Source organism: Convolutriloba macropyga, chromosome 9 (assembly GCF_964194025.1).
Source record: "Convolutriloba macropyga chromosome 9, txConMacr16.3, whole genome shotgun sequence".
NCBI lineage: Eukaryota > Metazoa > Xenacoelomorpha > Acoela > Convolutidae > Convolutriloba > Convolutriloba macropyga.
Genome location: NC_134476.1, coordinates 55,403,606 through 55,419,134, shown reverse-complemented (window position 1 = coordinate 55,419,134; position 15,529 = coordinate 55,403,606). Strand labels below are relative to the sequence as shown.

General features: G+C 34.7%; 1 protein-coding gene across 1 annotated transcript in view; it reads right to left on the bottom strand.

Annotated features, from left to right (window-relative positions):
- Positions 1 to 15,529, bottom strand: part of LOC142346272 (uncharacterized) — an 87,035-nt gene that overhangs the window by 40,444 nt on the left and 31,062 nt on the right. Inside the window, exons 3-4 of the mRNA XM_075398786.1 lie at positions 6,428 to 6,574; positions 1,379 to 1,470 (exon numbers count right to left, since the gene is read on the bottom strand). Coding sequence (XP_075254901.1) covers positions 1,379 to 1,470; positions 6,428 to 6,574 — 239 coding nt within the window. The remainder of the gene's footprint in view (positions 1 to 1,378; positions 1,471 to 6,427; positions 6,575 to 15,529) is intronic.

Genomic DNA, 15,529 nt, shown 5'->3' with positions numbered 1-15,529 from the left:
CAGCATGCAACACTTAAGTGTCAGAGCAACAAAGAGAAAAGTATCTTATGTTGTCTGTTGAGATTTATAAGATGTTATAAAAAAGGTTATAAGCAGTAGACAAAAAGCTGCAGCATGCAACACTTAAGTGTCAGAGCAACAAAGAGAAAAGTGTCTTATATTGTCTATTGAGATTGATAAGATATTATATAAAAGGTTATTTGGGTGTCAGGGGCTTTCTCCGAAGCGGTGAATATCAAACTAGGCTGAAAAATCTCAGACTGCTAAGTTTAGCCATAGTACCTAGTTAAGACTCACAAATAAACTGCCGCAAAAATAGAATCAACAGGTTTTTTGATTTTTTTCATAATTGGTTAGTTGACCGATTATTTTTTTAAAATTTCATAGGATTTTGACTACGTTATGCGGTTATATTGAAACCATTAAAACATGTCTTATCAGATCTTTCACGATAAAAATTCTGCCCTGCGTAATCTTTAATCATGTAAGATCTGATAAGACACTTAACAGATCTTATAAGATAACAATTCAGCAGAATTGAATTATTTTCCTAAACAATTTGATAAGTATCTTATCAGCTCTTACACGATTAACGTTCACGTAGGGCAGAATTATTATCATGTAAGACCAGATAAAATTTTTGATCAGCATCTTATCAGATTTTACACGATAAAAATTCCAGAATCACTGGGGTATTCTGTCCCCCCCCCCTCAGCTTAGTGAGCTTGTATTTTTTACACCCCCCAAGCGCACGTTCTATTTTTTTATATAGTAACGTGCTATATAGCAACAAATAATCTGTAACTCCGCTAGTTCAAAACTAATGCCAAATATGCAAACATTTGCAAATTTTTGCCCGATAATGCCAAATTTGTAAGAATTTGCAAATTATCTCTTCACAAGCTCAAATATGCAAAGTTTTGCAAAATAATGTTAAAATTGCAAAAAATTGCAAACGATCTGCCAAGTTCGTTCCGGTCGAGCTCTGCTTAATTTAGCAATGTGGATTATTTTCCTAACCATTTATCGGATATTGATAAATCCTATTGAAAAATGTTTAAAGTACACCTAGTAAACGCTGTGGGTGGTAAAATCAACCTACAAGGCCAACTAATTACGATAAGGGAAACAAATATTCAGACCTCTTTGCAAATATTTGTAAAATTAATGCATTATTTTACAAAGTTTACAAATTTCTTTACAAATAAATGCAAATTTGACATTAAGTTTAATCTAGGGGGTGGGGGCGTAAAAACACTGGGGCGGGGGGGGGGGGTTGGGGCTTGGCGAAACAGAATAGATTTGCTTATTTTCTTGATTTGAGACATAAATTTTAAACTGTTCATATAAAGTTTGATTCGAAATGTAGCCATCTTACCTTGAATTTGTCATCCCAGTTGCTCCACACGTCATCGTTTAACTTATCACTCATCTCCTGGAAGCTGTCCATCATGTTCTGCAATTCCTCAACTGGCACACAAACACAAAAAAACAGTACCATTACAAACTTCAGAATTATGCTTCTAGGCCAATATAAATTGGTTATCAAAAATTATTTAGTTTTCTAAATACCCATCCGGGTTGCTCATCATACACAATTCTTAGTAGTCATACTAGGTCATATCAGAGGACATAATAAATTATTATATCGCATTTGCATTTCACATTTGATTATTTGTGTGGGCTAAAAGAATAACTTTCCAACTTAAATATATTCAGAAAACGAATTTGATGTAATCTGCAAAATTTTATATATGAGCAGTTATAGGTATAAGCTGGCTTCAGAGAATATCACAACTATTTGGACTTTCTCTTTAATTGTTTGCCCAAATTTGCAAATGATATTGTACGTTTGGGGCTTTTGGCGGATCATAAAGTGATGCCAGGGAATCACAAAAGTGAGTCCTAGTCGAATGAAAAATTTAAATGACATAATTGGTTAAAATTTATGGAAAAGAGATGCATGATTCTTGGTATTTACACTAGGATAATATATGATTTCTTTGTAGTAATACAAGGATCGTACTAGGATATAGGTTATGATTTGTATGACATCATATATGATCCTTGTATGACTACTAAGAAGTGATGAACCGGCCAACTGTGATGAAAAGCATTTATTCTGAGCACAATTTTGTTAAAGTTATACAGGAACATTTATGGAACATTCAAGCAACCAAATGACTCCAGAATAGAGATGATAGAGTGAAATCGCAAAAATTGTAGATTTTCACATATTCTTTAACCTCAATTTGAGTTTTCTGATTTCTTATACAACAGTAGACGAGAATTTTTTCTCAAAACGGTGGTATAAGAGCTCAGAAAAAAACGAATTGAGATTTAAAAAAGAGAAATTATACAATTTTCGCAATTTCACTCTATCAACTCTGTTCTGTTGTCATTTGGTTCACTATTAAATTATTCACAGGTTAGAATATTAAATCTCAATTGAAATCTCAATTGAAAACATGAATTTTATCATCATAAATACCTTTTCAGTAGTACAATTCACGCAAAAAATGCAAAAAAAATCATGCTTGCAAAGAGCCGTCCAGTTCAGTGGTGAATAGAATTTTTGGGCATCCTGGTTCTCACTTCAGAAAGAAAGTCTCAAAAAAGCTCAAAACTTAAATAGCATGAGCAGTTTTAAAACAAAACCCTGACAAATTGTGGAACATAGAATCTTTGAAACAAACAAGGAGGCTCGTTAATTTGCGTTTGCACATGCTGTTCCGACTCGAGCTCATCTACATTTTTGACTTAATTCTCAACAAATGAAGAGATAATCAAAAATATATGTTTGAGCTAAAAAAAATCATTACACATCCAAACTACTTATTGAATTACATAACGCCATGCCTCACTAAAGCGCTCACGAGATCTTCCATTGAAAAGACTACGAGAAGAAAAACAACAAAATCAGCAAAACAAAATTTCACGGCGAAACTCAATATCTAGATTTCAAAACACCTTGTAACAATGTCAAAATGCAATCAGATAGAACCTTAGCTACACAAAATTACTCTTTCTTAACTACACAGCAGATGGGATTTTTTCTTAATGGGACTAAATAGCAAGTAGACAAAAGAATGTTGAGGCGAAGTTCAAAAATCAATGAACATTTTTAAAAACGTTTCATAGCTTTATGCGTCCCAAAAACCCTTGGCTCTTAACAAAAAAAGTCTTGATAAAATTTCAAAACCAAAAAAATCATTTCGAAATCAAAAGGACCTGTGTTCGTTCAGACCAAGTCATAGGAACGAATTAAAGTTGTAAAAAAACTGAAAAAACAAATTGCGCAAACACAAATTAACGAAGCCATTAAAATCATTAGCTTTATCTGAATATTGTTTCTCTAACTCCAGTTATTATCTACACTAAATCAGCTAAAATTATACTGAATGAATAAATAAGTTCACTTGGTCCTTTTTCGAATATCATTGGAATCTGTTATTACGCGAATTTGCTAAAAAACTTCCTTCTAGAAAAGAACAACAAAAAGTGAAAAACTAAAAAAAAACTGAAAACCTATGATACCATAACCTTGAGGCTATTCATTGTGAACTGACTGCATTGAGTTATATCGTTGATTCAAACTTCGATCAGAAGATTATGAGACCTCTCAGCGTTTTACGACTACAAAAACAATAAAAAACAGTCAAAACAGCGAAGTGAAAAAAAAAGAGAATTAAAAGTGTCTGAGCCATTAAAAAGTGAGCTTTTCAGTAAAAAATTCTATTTTCAATTATTTGTTAACAGTAATGGAATGCTTCTTCGTTTAAAGAAAATGACGTCAGAAAATCAACAAATATGAACAAATATATCAAAATCACGAACGTTTTACGAAGAACACGTTATATCAACGCCATTAAAATCAATAGCTTTCAAAGAAAATAAAAAAATACGCTCAGTGACGCCTCGATGGGAAGACTTTGATGTTTGTTATTCATAAGTCCTCAATAAGACATCACAATAAGTCAATGGTTATAAAAATAACAACAATTACTGGCAAAACCAGAAACTCAATAGAAAAGTGCGAGAAGAAATTGGCTAGGCCATTTAAACCATAAGTTTTTCTCTTAAAACTTTCTCGATGATCCATTGACCGCTTATTCTAAGCAATAAGAACTATCAGTATTATGATAATGGTATAATATTTCACAAGGAACCAAAACAATGAGGAAAAATTAAGCAAATTAAAAGACAATTATGAAGTCCTAAAACCGATAGTTAGTCTTCAAAATTGCTATACAGATTAATTTTGGTTGCAGTAGAAAAGAAGGAGGTCCTGTCATTAATGAAAAAGACATAGATATAAAAAATACAAGATCGGTTAATGTTCAAAAAAAATTCGAAAAACTATTTTGAATGTCTTAACGGCATAAGCACTAGATAGGTTCATTTCAACCTCATTAAGGATCCTATTGCAATTTTAGTCAAGGAGTCTATTCTATAGGACTTCAAAAGTTTAGTAAAATCTTGAAAAGAAAATTAAAATTTCATTATAAGTCACGTTCAGAGTAGAAGACAAAAGAAAACAATTGCGATCCCTCAAAAACGATAATTTTGGTCATTGGACTTCTTTGACTCTATGTGAGAATCGTCATTAAAAAAATGCTGATATGGAAGGTGACTAGTCTTAAAGTGATTCAAAAAGAAACAAAAAAAGCAAAAAGTTTTCTAAAAAATCAGCTCTCAAAGAGTATTCGAGATCTTTTTATAGTAAACTTAACCTTGAGACCAAAACTAGCATTTTTGTCGCGCTTTGTCTTTTAAGAGTGAAAAATGTTTCATTTAGTACCGTGAAATGTATTCTTGAATTGAGATTTTAATAGAAAAAATCTTAATTTGAACGAAAATTAAGCTAAAAATGAACAAAATCATGAACTAAAAGTGAACAAATCCTGTGTTCACGCAAAACTTTAAATCATGATAACTCCTCGGAAAAAAACGAAATTCAAATTTTTCTTTTTAATTCCTAATTCTACGCTGAACGAGCTTTTTAATGATACTACTCACATTTCTTTCCGATGAATATATCGATCGGCAAAATTGTCTGAACAACAAAAAAAACCCATTTGAGTATATAGTTCCTCCGCCCCACAAGTGAGGTCGGAACAATAAAAAACTTAGTATATTAGCATACTTTTGTCACCTTGCTACTTAATTATTAAACCCAGCAAAAATGCGAAAGGCAGGGTTTTATCTTTTTGTTAAAGAAACGGTCAAAAAACCAAAATCAAATCAAATTGGAATTGAAATTGGAAATTGGAAGTGAAGCCAGTTCAAATTTACATTAAAGGAAACAGTGGCACAAAGGCTATTTTCAACAAAGAAGACAGGCAGCCGAAAATAAATAAAGAGCATAAATAAAAAAGTATGTACTCTTTCAGCGATCATTTTTAGTTCTAAATTTAAAATAGTTTGCATCAAATCCACGTTGAGAAAACTTTCAATTTTTGTAAAATTTTTAATACTGGAGATTGAGCAGTGTTTAAACTATAATAATTTAAACCCAGTCGAATATCAGTTGAAGCCCATTAGTTCAAATAATTCACAAAAAATGCTCTTTTTCTATAAAAAGTTCAGCAAAACACTCAACGTTACAAGATTTGAAATTGAGCTCTGTTTATAGGAAAATCTGGCATTTGAAGACTGGCAACTTGGAGATTTAAACAATTTAAACAAATTGATTTGGCATATTTAAACAACCCGGGTCGAGGTGTCACCGCTAAAAATCGCTAAAAGATGTAAGATTTGCGGTGAATTTGAGTAAAAAGGTGCTGGTTCAGGTAATGTAAAAAAAAAATGATGTTGCTTTGAAAACCCCGAGTCGTGGTAGCGCTTAAAAATTTTTTTTCACCGCATTCTAACGGTAGCGCTGAAAAATTTTTTTTCACCGCTTTCTGCTCGTAGCGCTGAAAACTTTTTTTTCACCGCTTAAGCGGTGAAAAAAAAGTTTTCACCGCTACTAGCATAATGCGGTGAAAAAAAATTTTTCAGCGCTACCACGAAGCGGTGAAAAAAAAGTTTTCACCGCTAAAATCGCTAATCTTACAAAAATTCACCGCTAAATTAATCGCTAATCTTGCAAAAATTCACCGCTATGAACGCATTGAACGCTAAAAGATGCGGGCGCTTTGCGGTGAAAAAACTTTTTTTCACCGCTATTCACCGCTAATCTTACATTATTTTTTGCCCAAACCTCGACCCGGGAACTTGAACGTGCGTTTTGCGATGCTGAGATCAGGTCAACTATGTCTGCAATACTAACCGCTCCCTGTACTATCCTCCAATTCTCCCTCACCCGACAATCTTATTGATTAATGCATATTATTTGCAGTAGCCTGTTTTGTATAATTGCTAAAGTGTAACAAACTGGGAGGCAAAATGGAGAATCAAAAAAGGAGACAAAGAGACTTGAGACCTGATTGTTGGGTGTTTTCTTGAAAGAAGTCGGTGGAGTCTTTGTACAGGATGGCCATGTCCTCTCCGAATATCTTGGCAGTGTCTGTAGACTTCTCATCAACATCCTCCATCCACATTTCACTCGAGTCAAACACGTCAAAGTCACCTGAACACACCAAACCTACTCTACTTCACTTGAACCCTGTACTTATTAAATAGACATAGTATGATATCAAAACACTACGCTCCAGACAGAAATCGGCTATTAAGAGAGTTTTGCTTGACTCAAATCGAAGTATGGCTCACATTTGGACACGCTGGCCGTTTACCCGCGACCCAAAATAGGCGCTGAATTTGTAAATAGTGGTTCCAGTGAGTCTTTTTTCTCAAGCTTTTTAAATCACTTGTCGAGCTTCCCACTCAATGGAAAATGACCATTTGATCATTTTCGCGCTTCTTGATTTTGGCAACTGGTAACCCGGGGCAATATTTTTGCTAATTATACAAGATCATATATGGTTCCAAATAAGACTTCTTAGCATGATCCTACAATGGTTATTAAGAATATATGATGACTGGTAAGAATCATGTATGATCTATTTACCCTATGTAGGAACCCTATGTATGATCTAAGAACCATATATGATCTTGCTTTGGTTGCCAAGATTCATAAATACAAAGTTACTATATAAACTATTTTCTTTATAGTTTGCATTGGAAACTCAATAATAGTGGAACGCTACAAAGCGCCCCTAAGAAGCAATCTTCAAGGACAAGAGTTAACTAGCAATGCCATGTTATAATGTAAAGTGAATCAATTTTCCTGTCGTGGTCTCGAGCACGAGTAACAAGAATTTTATCATTTTAATAATTGAATTCAAAATGGCCTAAAAGAACAAAATTCACAGGTATTTTTATTCTCTATCAGTACGAAAATTTAGAGAACCGTCTAGATATAGATAAACTGATAATGGGTAACTTCCACTTTAAGTATGAACAAGTCTTTCCCTTTGCCGTATATGGCAAGTATTAGTGCAGTTTTTTGCACTTAACACATTGTTCTCGTAACCTGAGAACGTGTCATTGGTATCTAAAGGGAGTATCATCGAGTTGGTTCATGGTCATCACTGATGGTGGGAAGGTCGAATTAATCGCTCAATTTTATGTTTTATGTACACTGATAAACTTGTGGTATACGCAAATTTGAAGCAACGATTCGCTTTATTTTAGTGCCCATTGTTCAATAAATCTATTTCACCAACATAAGGTCGGACAGTTTTGTTTATATCGAAGTTTTAACTTAAACTCTATGTTCTGATCTTCACGATATATCACATCCTCCCTCCTCTTTTAAGCAAATTTGCAGGAATAGCTTCTCCAAATCTTTCTGTTTGTTTTTTTCTTGGAGTTGGGTGATGCCACGTCTATATTGCCCCTACTGCTCTCGGATGGTGAGTCAGTAGATTGCTGATCTATGGATTCAGTCTTGATGTTATCAGGTTCCAGTCGTGCAATTCGGTTATCGCTAAAAAGCTCTGCCTTGTTTGAAATCTCTGGCTGGATGAATGAAGTATTCATTTCTTTGCGTATAATGAAGGTAGCAGGAACTGTTAGTGATCTCCTCGTTGACTTAAAGAGGACTCGCGCACACCGATCAAAGTCAGTGACTGCTGGAAGTCCCACTTTGCGTCCTAATACTAGTTTCACTGGAGTTTTGCCTGCGTCTTGGAAATCCGATGTGTCATCAAAATTCTCTGAAGGAAAGTGCCAAATGACACATTCAGATTTTTACTCCAGGCTTGAATAGCCTGCTTCACTGTTTGGACCGCTCGCTTGGCAAGTCCATTTGCTCGTGGATGGCAAATGCGTAACTTCATTTTTTTAATCCCCAGTGATTCATCCCACTGTTTTAGGTCATAGCACAAACTCGGGACCATTGTCTGATACTAACGTTTTTGGCATACCAAATCTTGCAAAGATTTTGACTCAAGTACACCTTCACTGTTTGTGAAGTTCTATTTCTCGCAGGGAACGCTTCTATTTAACCTGATTCCGCGTCTACTATCACTAAGATATTTTTTGGTCCTTGACGTAACCGCAGTCTACATGGAGTCCATCCAAAAGTTCTGCTTCTGGCCAACTAGATACTGTTTTCACTAGGCGGGGCCTGCTTTCTTGTTCTTCTTTACACTTACTAACTCATCGAAGAACATCCTGACTGATGCCGGGCCACCAGGCTATCTTTCGGACTGCTGTTTCAGTTGCATTCTTACCCGGGTGTCTCTCTTGATCGTCCAACTGTAAGCTTGAACAATTGGGTTAGCACATATCTCATTTTATTAAATTTCGAAAGCGTTCGGTTCTTCTTTCGTTAAGAAGTAATTGTTTTTTATCGAAAGCTGGTATTATTCGTCCAAAAAAACTCGCTAGGCTGACGAAGGGCCCTAGTTTTTTCATATTTGATGGTGGTTTTGCATCTTTGATTTTCCCAACAAGTTTAGGATCAGGTGCTATTCCTTCCAATTAAACTGAGTTACCAAGAAAACTAACGCTTGAGACTGATTGAGAGTTAGGTTTCTTTTCATTGATGGTGAAAATTTTCTCACGTAGTCGACTTTTGACCGCAAGCACTCGTTTTTTTATTGCTCCTTTGTTGTTTCATATAACGGTACATCATCTTGCAATATGACCACACCCTTGATTCTTTTAAGAGTTGACTCGTTGTAATTCTGGAAGATATAAAAAGAATTCTTCAAGCAACGAGGAGGCCTGAACATCTCGAGCAATCCTTACGATGTGTTAATTGTAAATATTTCTTTTGCATCCTCGTCCAATTCAAATTGATAATATGCGTCTGATAAGTAATTTCTTCTAAAGTATGAAAAGTAAGAGGCCCCATGGAGATTATGGAATGTGGCCTCAAATTTCGGGATTGGATAATCTTCGTACATAACTTTGCCGTTGATGTGAAATTTCAAGTCCACGCATAGCTTTAGTGCTCCAGTTTTCTTCCACTGACAAACTATTGGGGATGCATTTGTGACCCAACCAAATTGCACTGGCTCCAGGATGACCTGTCGCGCCATCGTTTCAAGTTTTTCTTTGACCCTGGCTTGTAGAGGTAGAGGTGTCTTTCTAGCCTTGCAGAACATTTGCTGATATCCCGTACGACTTTCACGTGCGCTTTGTATCATTTGACTGCAGGTAATTTTTCATTGCACACCGTGTTGATGCCTTCTTGGGTTAGTATGTCGCTCCCAAGTAGTCCAAGTTTTAGTCAGAATGTACAACTGCAAGTTGTTGTTGCCAATAAACACTTCCGTTCCATTCATCACATGTTAGTAATCCCAGAAGCGTCAATTGACGACCATTGTACACTTCAAGACGTCTGATTTTCCCCTCTAACTGAGGTTTACCAAGCTCAGTCCGAATGAATGATGATATAACAGTTCTATCAGCACCGGTATCAGCTTGCCTTTTTATTTTTTGATCGCTTACTGTAATGTACTTTCATGTCGCTGACATATTAAACACGTTTACTCTTTGTAGTATATTCCCATCTCCATTTCGGAAGAAATTGATTTGATTGACTTACAATGTTCCACGCAGAATTTGTTGTGCTGGTCAAATTTACCTGACTTATGCTCAGTTTTACTTGCACATTTGCGCTAAGTTCCCCACACTTTCGCAGGTCTTACATTTCTTGTTCAAAGCCCGACTGGGCTTGCTACTGTGTGCTTACCTCCAAATCTATTAAACAAGTGACTATTTCCTTTACTACCAGTGAACGGTTCACTCGGTTTCCTGAAGGTCTTTTTGAAGTTGTATCCCACTTCTTCCTTCACTATAACCGGTTTATTTCCTGTTGAAGAAAATAAAAAAGTCATTGCTTGACTTCAGAGCTGTAGGTTTTGTGTCATTTTGGAAATAGTCATCGTTGGTTTAGTTGTGATGCCATCTGATAGTCTTAACTTTGCCTCAGGGTCTCTCAAACCTGAGATAAACATTTTTTTTACCAAGTCCTCCTCGGGGTTGGTCACTGTTTATAGTGTCGGAAACTCACAATAGCGTGCTTCATTCCTTGGGAGAAAAATAGTTTTGAATTACTACTCTAATCTCTTCAAAAGGAGCGTCTAGTGGTCTTTCAGGGCTCATAAGGCCCCTAAGTTTGAGAAGTGCGTCTTGTCCACACTTACTAAGAGAGATATTCGTTACTTGTAGGTCCAAAATTGTACCGTCGGTGTTGAGTTTGTCTTCTTTCTTCTCTGCGCGACATTTTGCCACAAAAGAAACATTTCACGCAGTATAGGTTTAAGTGTTGTGCATATCCAAAATTTGTCGGCCGGTGGTTTGGAAACCATTGTCGTGGCCTTGAGCACGAGTAGCAAGAGTTTTATTACTTTAATAATTGAATTCAAAATGGCCTAAAAGTACAAAAATTCACATATATTTATGGTTGCTACCAGTATAAAAATTTACAGAACCGTCTAAATATAGATAAACTGATATTGAGTAATTTAGACCTTACTTATGAACAAATTTTTCCCCTTGCTGTATATTGGCAACTTTTAGTGCAGTTTTTTGCGCTTTACTCTTTGTTCTCCCGATATAGAAAAACTGATATAGGGTAATTTACACCTTGAGTATGAACACGTTTTTCCCTTGCCGTGTATGGCAAGTTTTATTGCAATTTAATGCACTTAACACATTTTCCCCCAGCTGAGAACGTGTCATGTCTATCTACAAGTAGGATCAACGAATTGGTTTATGGCCATCACTAATAGTGGTAAGGTCGAACTAATCGCTCAAATTTATGGTTTATGTACACTGATAAACTCGGGGTGTGAACAAATTTGAGGCAAACATTCGGCTTAATTTAGTAGCCATTATGCAATAAATTTACTTCACCAACATCCAGTAAGATCGTTTTGTTTATATCAAAGTTTTAACTTAAACTCTAAGTTCTGATCTTCGCGATATATCACATTTCCTTTAACTTTAGTTTTTGGCTATTGTAAGATACCGCTAAGGAAGTAAGTTTCATGCCGAGTAGACACATTCACGTGCTTGTGATTATTTACTTTATTATAGAACAAAGAATATGAGGTTTTCCTCTTTTTCAAAGTAAAAGACCTCCAAATTTCCTAGAAATAAAGTTTTTGTACTGCTGGAATACGTTATAAGACTATAATGACCTCTTATGAACGTAAACTTTCCTTATATATACAAGAAAAATGAAAATCATACTTTGGTTGTTGAATAAAAAAAAGCGTTTTGACAATTTGTTTCGAACATTGTTGTTTAGACACTGATCGCTTCCAAAATTCAAAAGTCATTCCAATTATCATAAGGTCTAGTATATCATAAACTGACTTCAAACTTGTGAGAACAGAAGTCCGGTTTATTTTTCAGAAATGGGCGTTTTTGAACAGTGAAAAAAGTAAACAAGTCGATTGGGTCAAACAGAAAAGATATCAGGTCTCAGAACCCTTGTCTTTTATATTGGCGCTTCAACTATTGACTTAATTTTTCGAGTGCTTGACCGCCATAAGAGGTAATAGCTCATTGGACTCCAAGTACCAAAAAACGTTTTGTGTTGCAGTTTTTTTCTGTGCTGTTGATGGGTTTCAGGTCTTCCGGTAATGCTTCAAAACAATGCTTCTGGTTATTTTTTCCTATCAACTTCTTCTTCTATCTAAATGCAACGTTTTGAGAGAAAATGTATTGAATGACTGGGTGAAAAAATAGCTTCCTATAATTTTCTGGTGATTATGAAGTCAAACTCGTAAAAGTTGTATTTCCCACCTCTGCGGTAAAAAAAGAGCTGATTTTTATGATTTTTATTATCAATTGCATTCGCAATTAAAGCACAGTTTGCACAAACTTTTATTTTTGTGCCCAAAAGACGCGTCGCTATTTGTCATATAAAAAGGACAGAATTGATTGAATGATTGAACGTTGGAAAAGATTACTTCAAACAGCTTCCACCCTTTTTCAGGAACTTCTAATTGCAAGACATCAATCTATTTTTAGCTGTCAAATCGACTACTTCATCTGACGATCTATAAATTGCGTCTATTAACCCATCTAGTAGATCAAGGCTAGCTAATAAAATGTCGTTCGGAGCAATTCTTCATGCGTTGACGAAATATTGCAGCGACTTTTCCCAGGTTTATTGAAACTTAATACAATGTTGCGATAAATACCTTTGACTTCTGGCACTTTATGTATCCTCATAAATCGGATTCCAGCATCTGTATCCCTGGATTGCTGTCAGAATATTCTGAGATATGTCTCTCTGACTCATTGTTTCAGTGACTACTTCTTTTTTACCCGATATAGTTCACTTTGCAACCCTCTTAATTTTATTGAAACAGTCAAAAATTCGTTTTGTGCTCTCATTTTGAAGCTCAACTGTCGTTATAGCTCGTAAACATCTTCGTCCAAAATTATGCGCACTTAAATCAAACTTTTGTACAAGCGCTTGAATAAAACGCGCGTGTAAGTGTAGTCTTGTCTTTAAAAAGACACCTTTGCTGTCTTCAGTTCGTTGTGTGCCAATTTTATTGAGTTTAACATCGTTGATTTGGGCTTGTGTTTTCTCTCGAATACTTTAATCGACAAGGAGGCTCGCTACTGTGCGTTCGCACATGATATTCCGATCCGCGCTCATCTACATTTTTGACTTAACTGTCTTTTGACTTACATTTTTGACAAAGAGATAATCAAAATAGATGTTTGAGTTTAAAAAAATCGTTACACAGCAAACAAACTAATGATTGAATTAAATAATTACATGCCTCATTACAAATAGGTCTGCCATTATAAAGACAATGAGAAAAAAAACAACATCAAAAAAGAAAAAACAAAAATTTCACGCTAAAAACTCAATATCTAAAATTTAAAAGCACCTAGTAACAACGTCAAATTACAATCAGACAAACCCTAACTACACAAATTTGCTTTTTCCTAAGTACACAGCTGATGGGATTTTTCCTTAATAAGACTAGGTAACAAGTTGACAAAAAAAACAAAAAAATGAGGCGAAATTCAAAAAAGTCATCTTTGGTTAGCCTAAGCCATAGGAACGGACTAAAGATGCAGATAAACTCTATAAACTACAAATATTGCGAAAACACAAACTAGTGAAGCCATTAAAATCATTAGCTGTTATCTGAAAATAAGGTAATTTTATTTCAATTTCTATTCATACTAATTTAGCTAAAATTATACTAAATGAATAAATAAGTTCAATTGGGCCACATTTGAAGATCATTGGGATCGGTTATTACGCGATTGTGCTAAAGGATGAGAAAACAAAACAGAATTACACCACTCACATTTTTTCAAAACGCATATTATCCAACAAACAAAACATCAGTTAACTCATATTATAAATAAACTAGTTATTTTTTAAAATAAAACGATTTGTATGGGACCTATAAATCATGAGAAAAAATTACAAGTTGACCAAAAAACAAAAAAATATGAAAAAAATTGAAAATCCTTAAAAATCTTGAAAACGTATCTTATCATAAAATTCAGGACTTTTCACTATAACCTGACTGCCTTGGGTAACATGTTTCATTCAAACCTCAATTAACAGCTTATGAGACCGGTCAGCATTTTACGGCTACCTAAAGGTTAAAAAAACAGGCAAAAACAGCAAATTCAAATAAAATTGAGCAAGAAAAGTGTCGAAATGACCTTTTATGTAAGTAAATTTTCTACTTCCAAATTTTTTTTTAACAGTAATTGGGTTCTTCTCTAATAAATCAACAAACAAGAACAAAGACATTAGAACCACAAAATTTTTGAGAAATCCCGTATTATCAACGCCATTGATTTCAAGAGCTTTCAACGGAAGCTAATAAATACGCTAAGTAATGCCTCCATGAGACAACAAGAAAGTTTGTCATTCATATGTCATCAATAAGCCATTACAATAAGTCATTGACTATGAAAATAGCAACACATACAGAGAAAATCCAGAAATTATGGCGAAAAGTGCGAGATCAAATTGTCGAAGCCAATCAAAACCATAAACTTTTCTCTGAAATCTTTGTTTATGATCCCTTCAACGTCTTCTCTAAGCCAATGCAACTATCAACATTAGGATAATGTGTTAAGATTCTAGAAGGAAACCAAAATTACGAAAAAAAATTGTCCAAATTTTGTTTTTTAAAATAAAGAAAAGTCGTTAATCGAATTCCAATAGAAGATAAAACAGCTAACAAGATTAACTTTGTTTGAAGTAGAAAGGAAGAGGGGTCCAGTCATTTCTGAGTCTGACTCACGAAAAATGAGATTAAGAACGTGTAATTTTAAAATATTTCTCGAAAAAAAGAAAAATCATTTTTAAAGTTGTAACAGACATTAAATTCATTAGCCTACAGCGGAAGTTAAAAAATACGTTCAATTCTGCCTCCATTGGAGGAGTAGGATCTGTTTCATGCCGATGTAGTCAATAGAACATCACAATAAGTCTTATGACTATGAAAACAACAAATACAGGCAAAAACCAAAAATTCAGTGGAAAACTGCGAGAAGAAAGTGTGGAAGCCATTTAAACCATAATTTTTTCTCTCCATGATCAATTGGACGTCTTCTCTAAGCCAATGGGAGATCAGTATCAGGATATTGTAATAAGATTTCAAGAGGAACCAAAAATACAAAAATATCCAAAAAATTTTTTGAAATCTTGTGGCATTGGAGTCATATAAGAAAATAGTTAGAAGATAAAAATCGCAACCCAGAATAATTTGCTTGCCGTAGAAAAAAAAGGGTCCTTTCATTACTGAGGTTGACTTTCAGTTCACGAAAATAAGTCTATGATCGGTTAATGTAAAAAAAAACTCTTGAAAATCATTTTTAAAGTCTTAACAGCCATTAGCTGTCCTCTCAAAGCTCTAGATAGGTTCACTTAATGCTCATTAGGAAACCTATTGCACTTTGAGTCAACGATTCAATGCCATGGAACTCAAAAAATTTAGCAAAACGTCAAAAATAAAATCAAAATTTCATTTAAAATTACGAAAACTCATGTAAACCTGATACACATCTTTTGTTCGCACCAGTTGAATATGGTGGGCCGGATATATACGTTACTCAATTCTTCCAG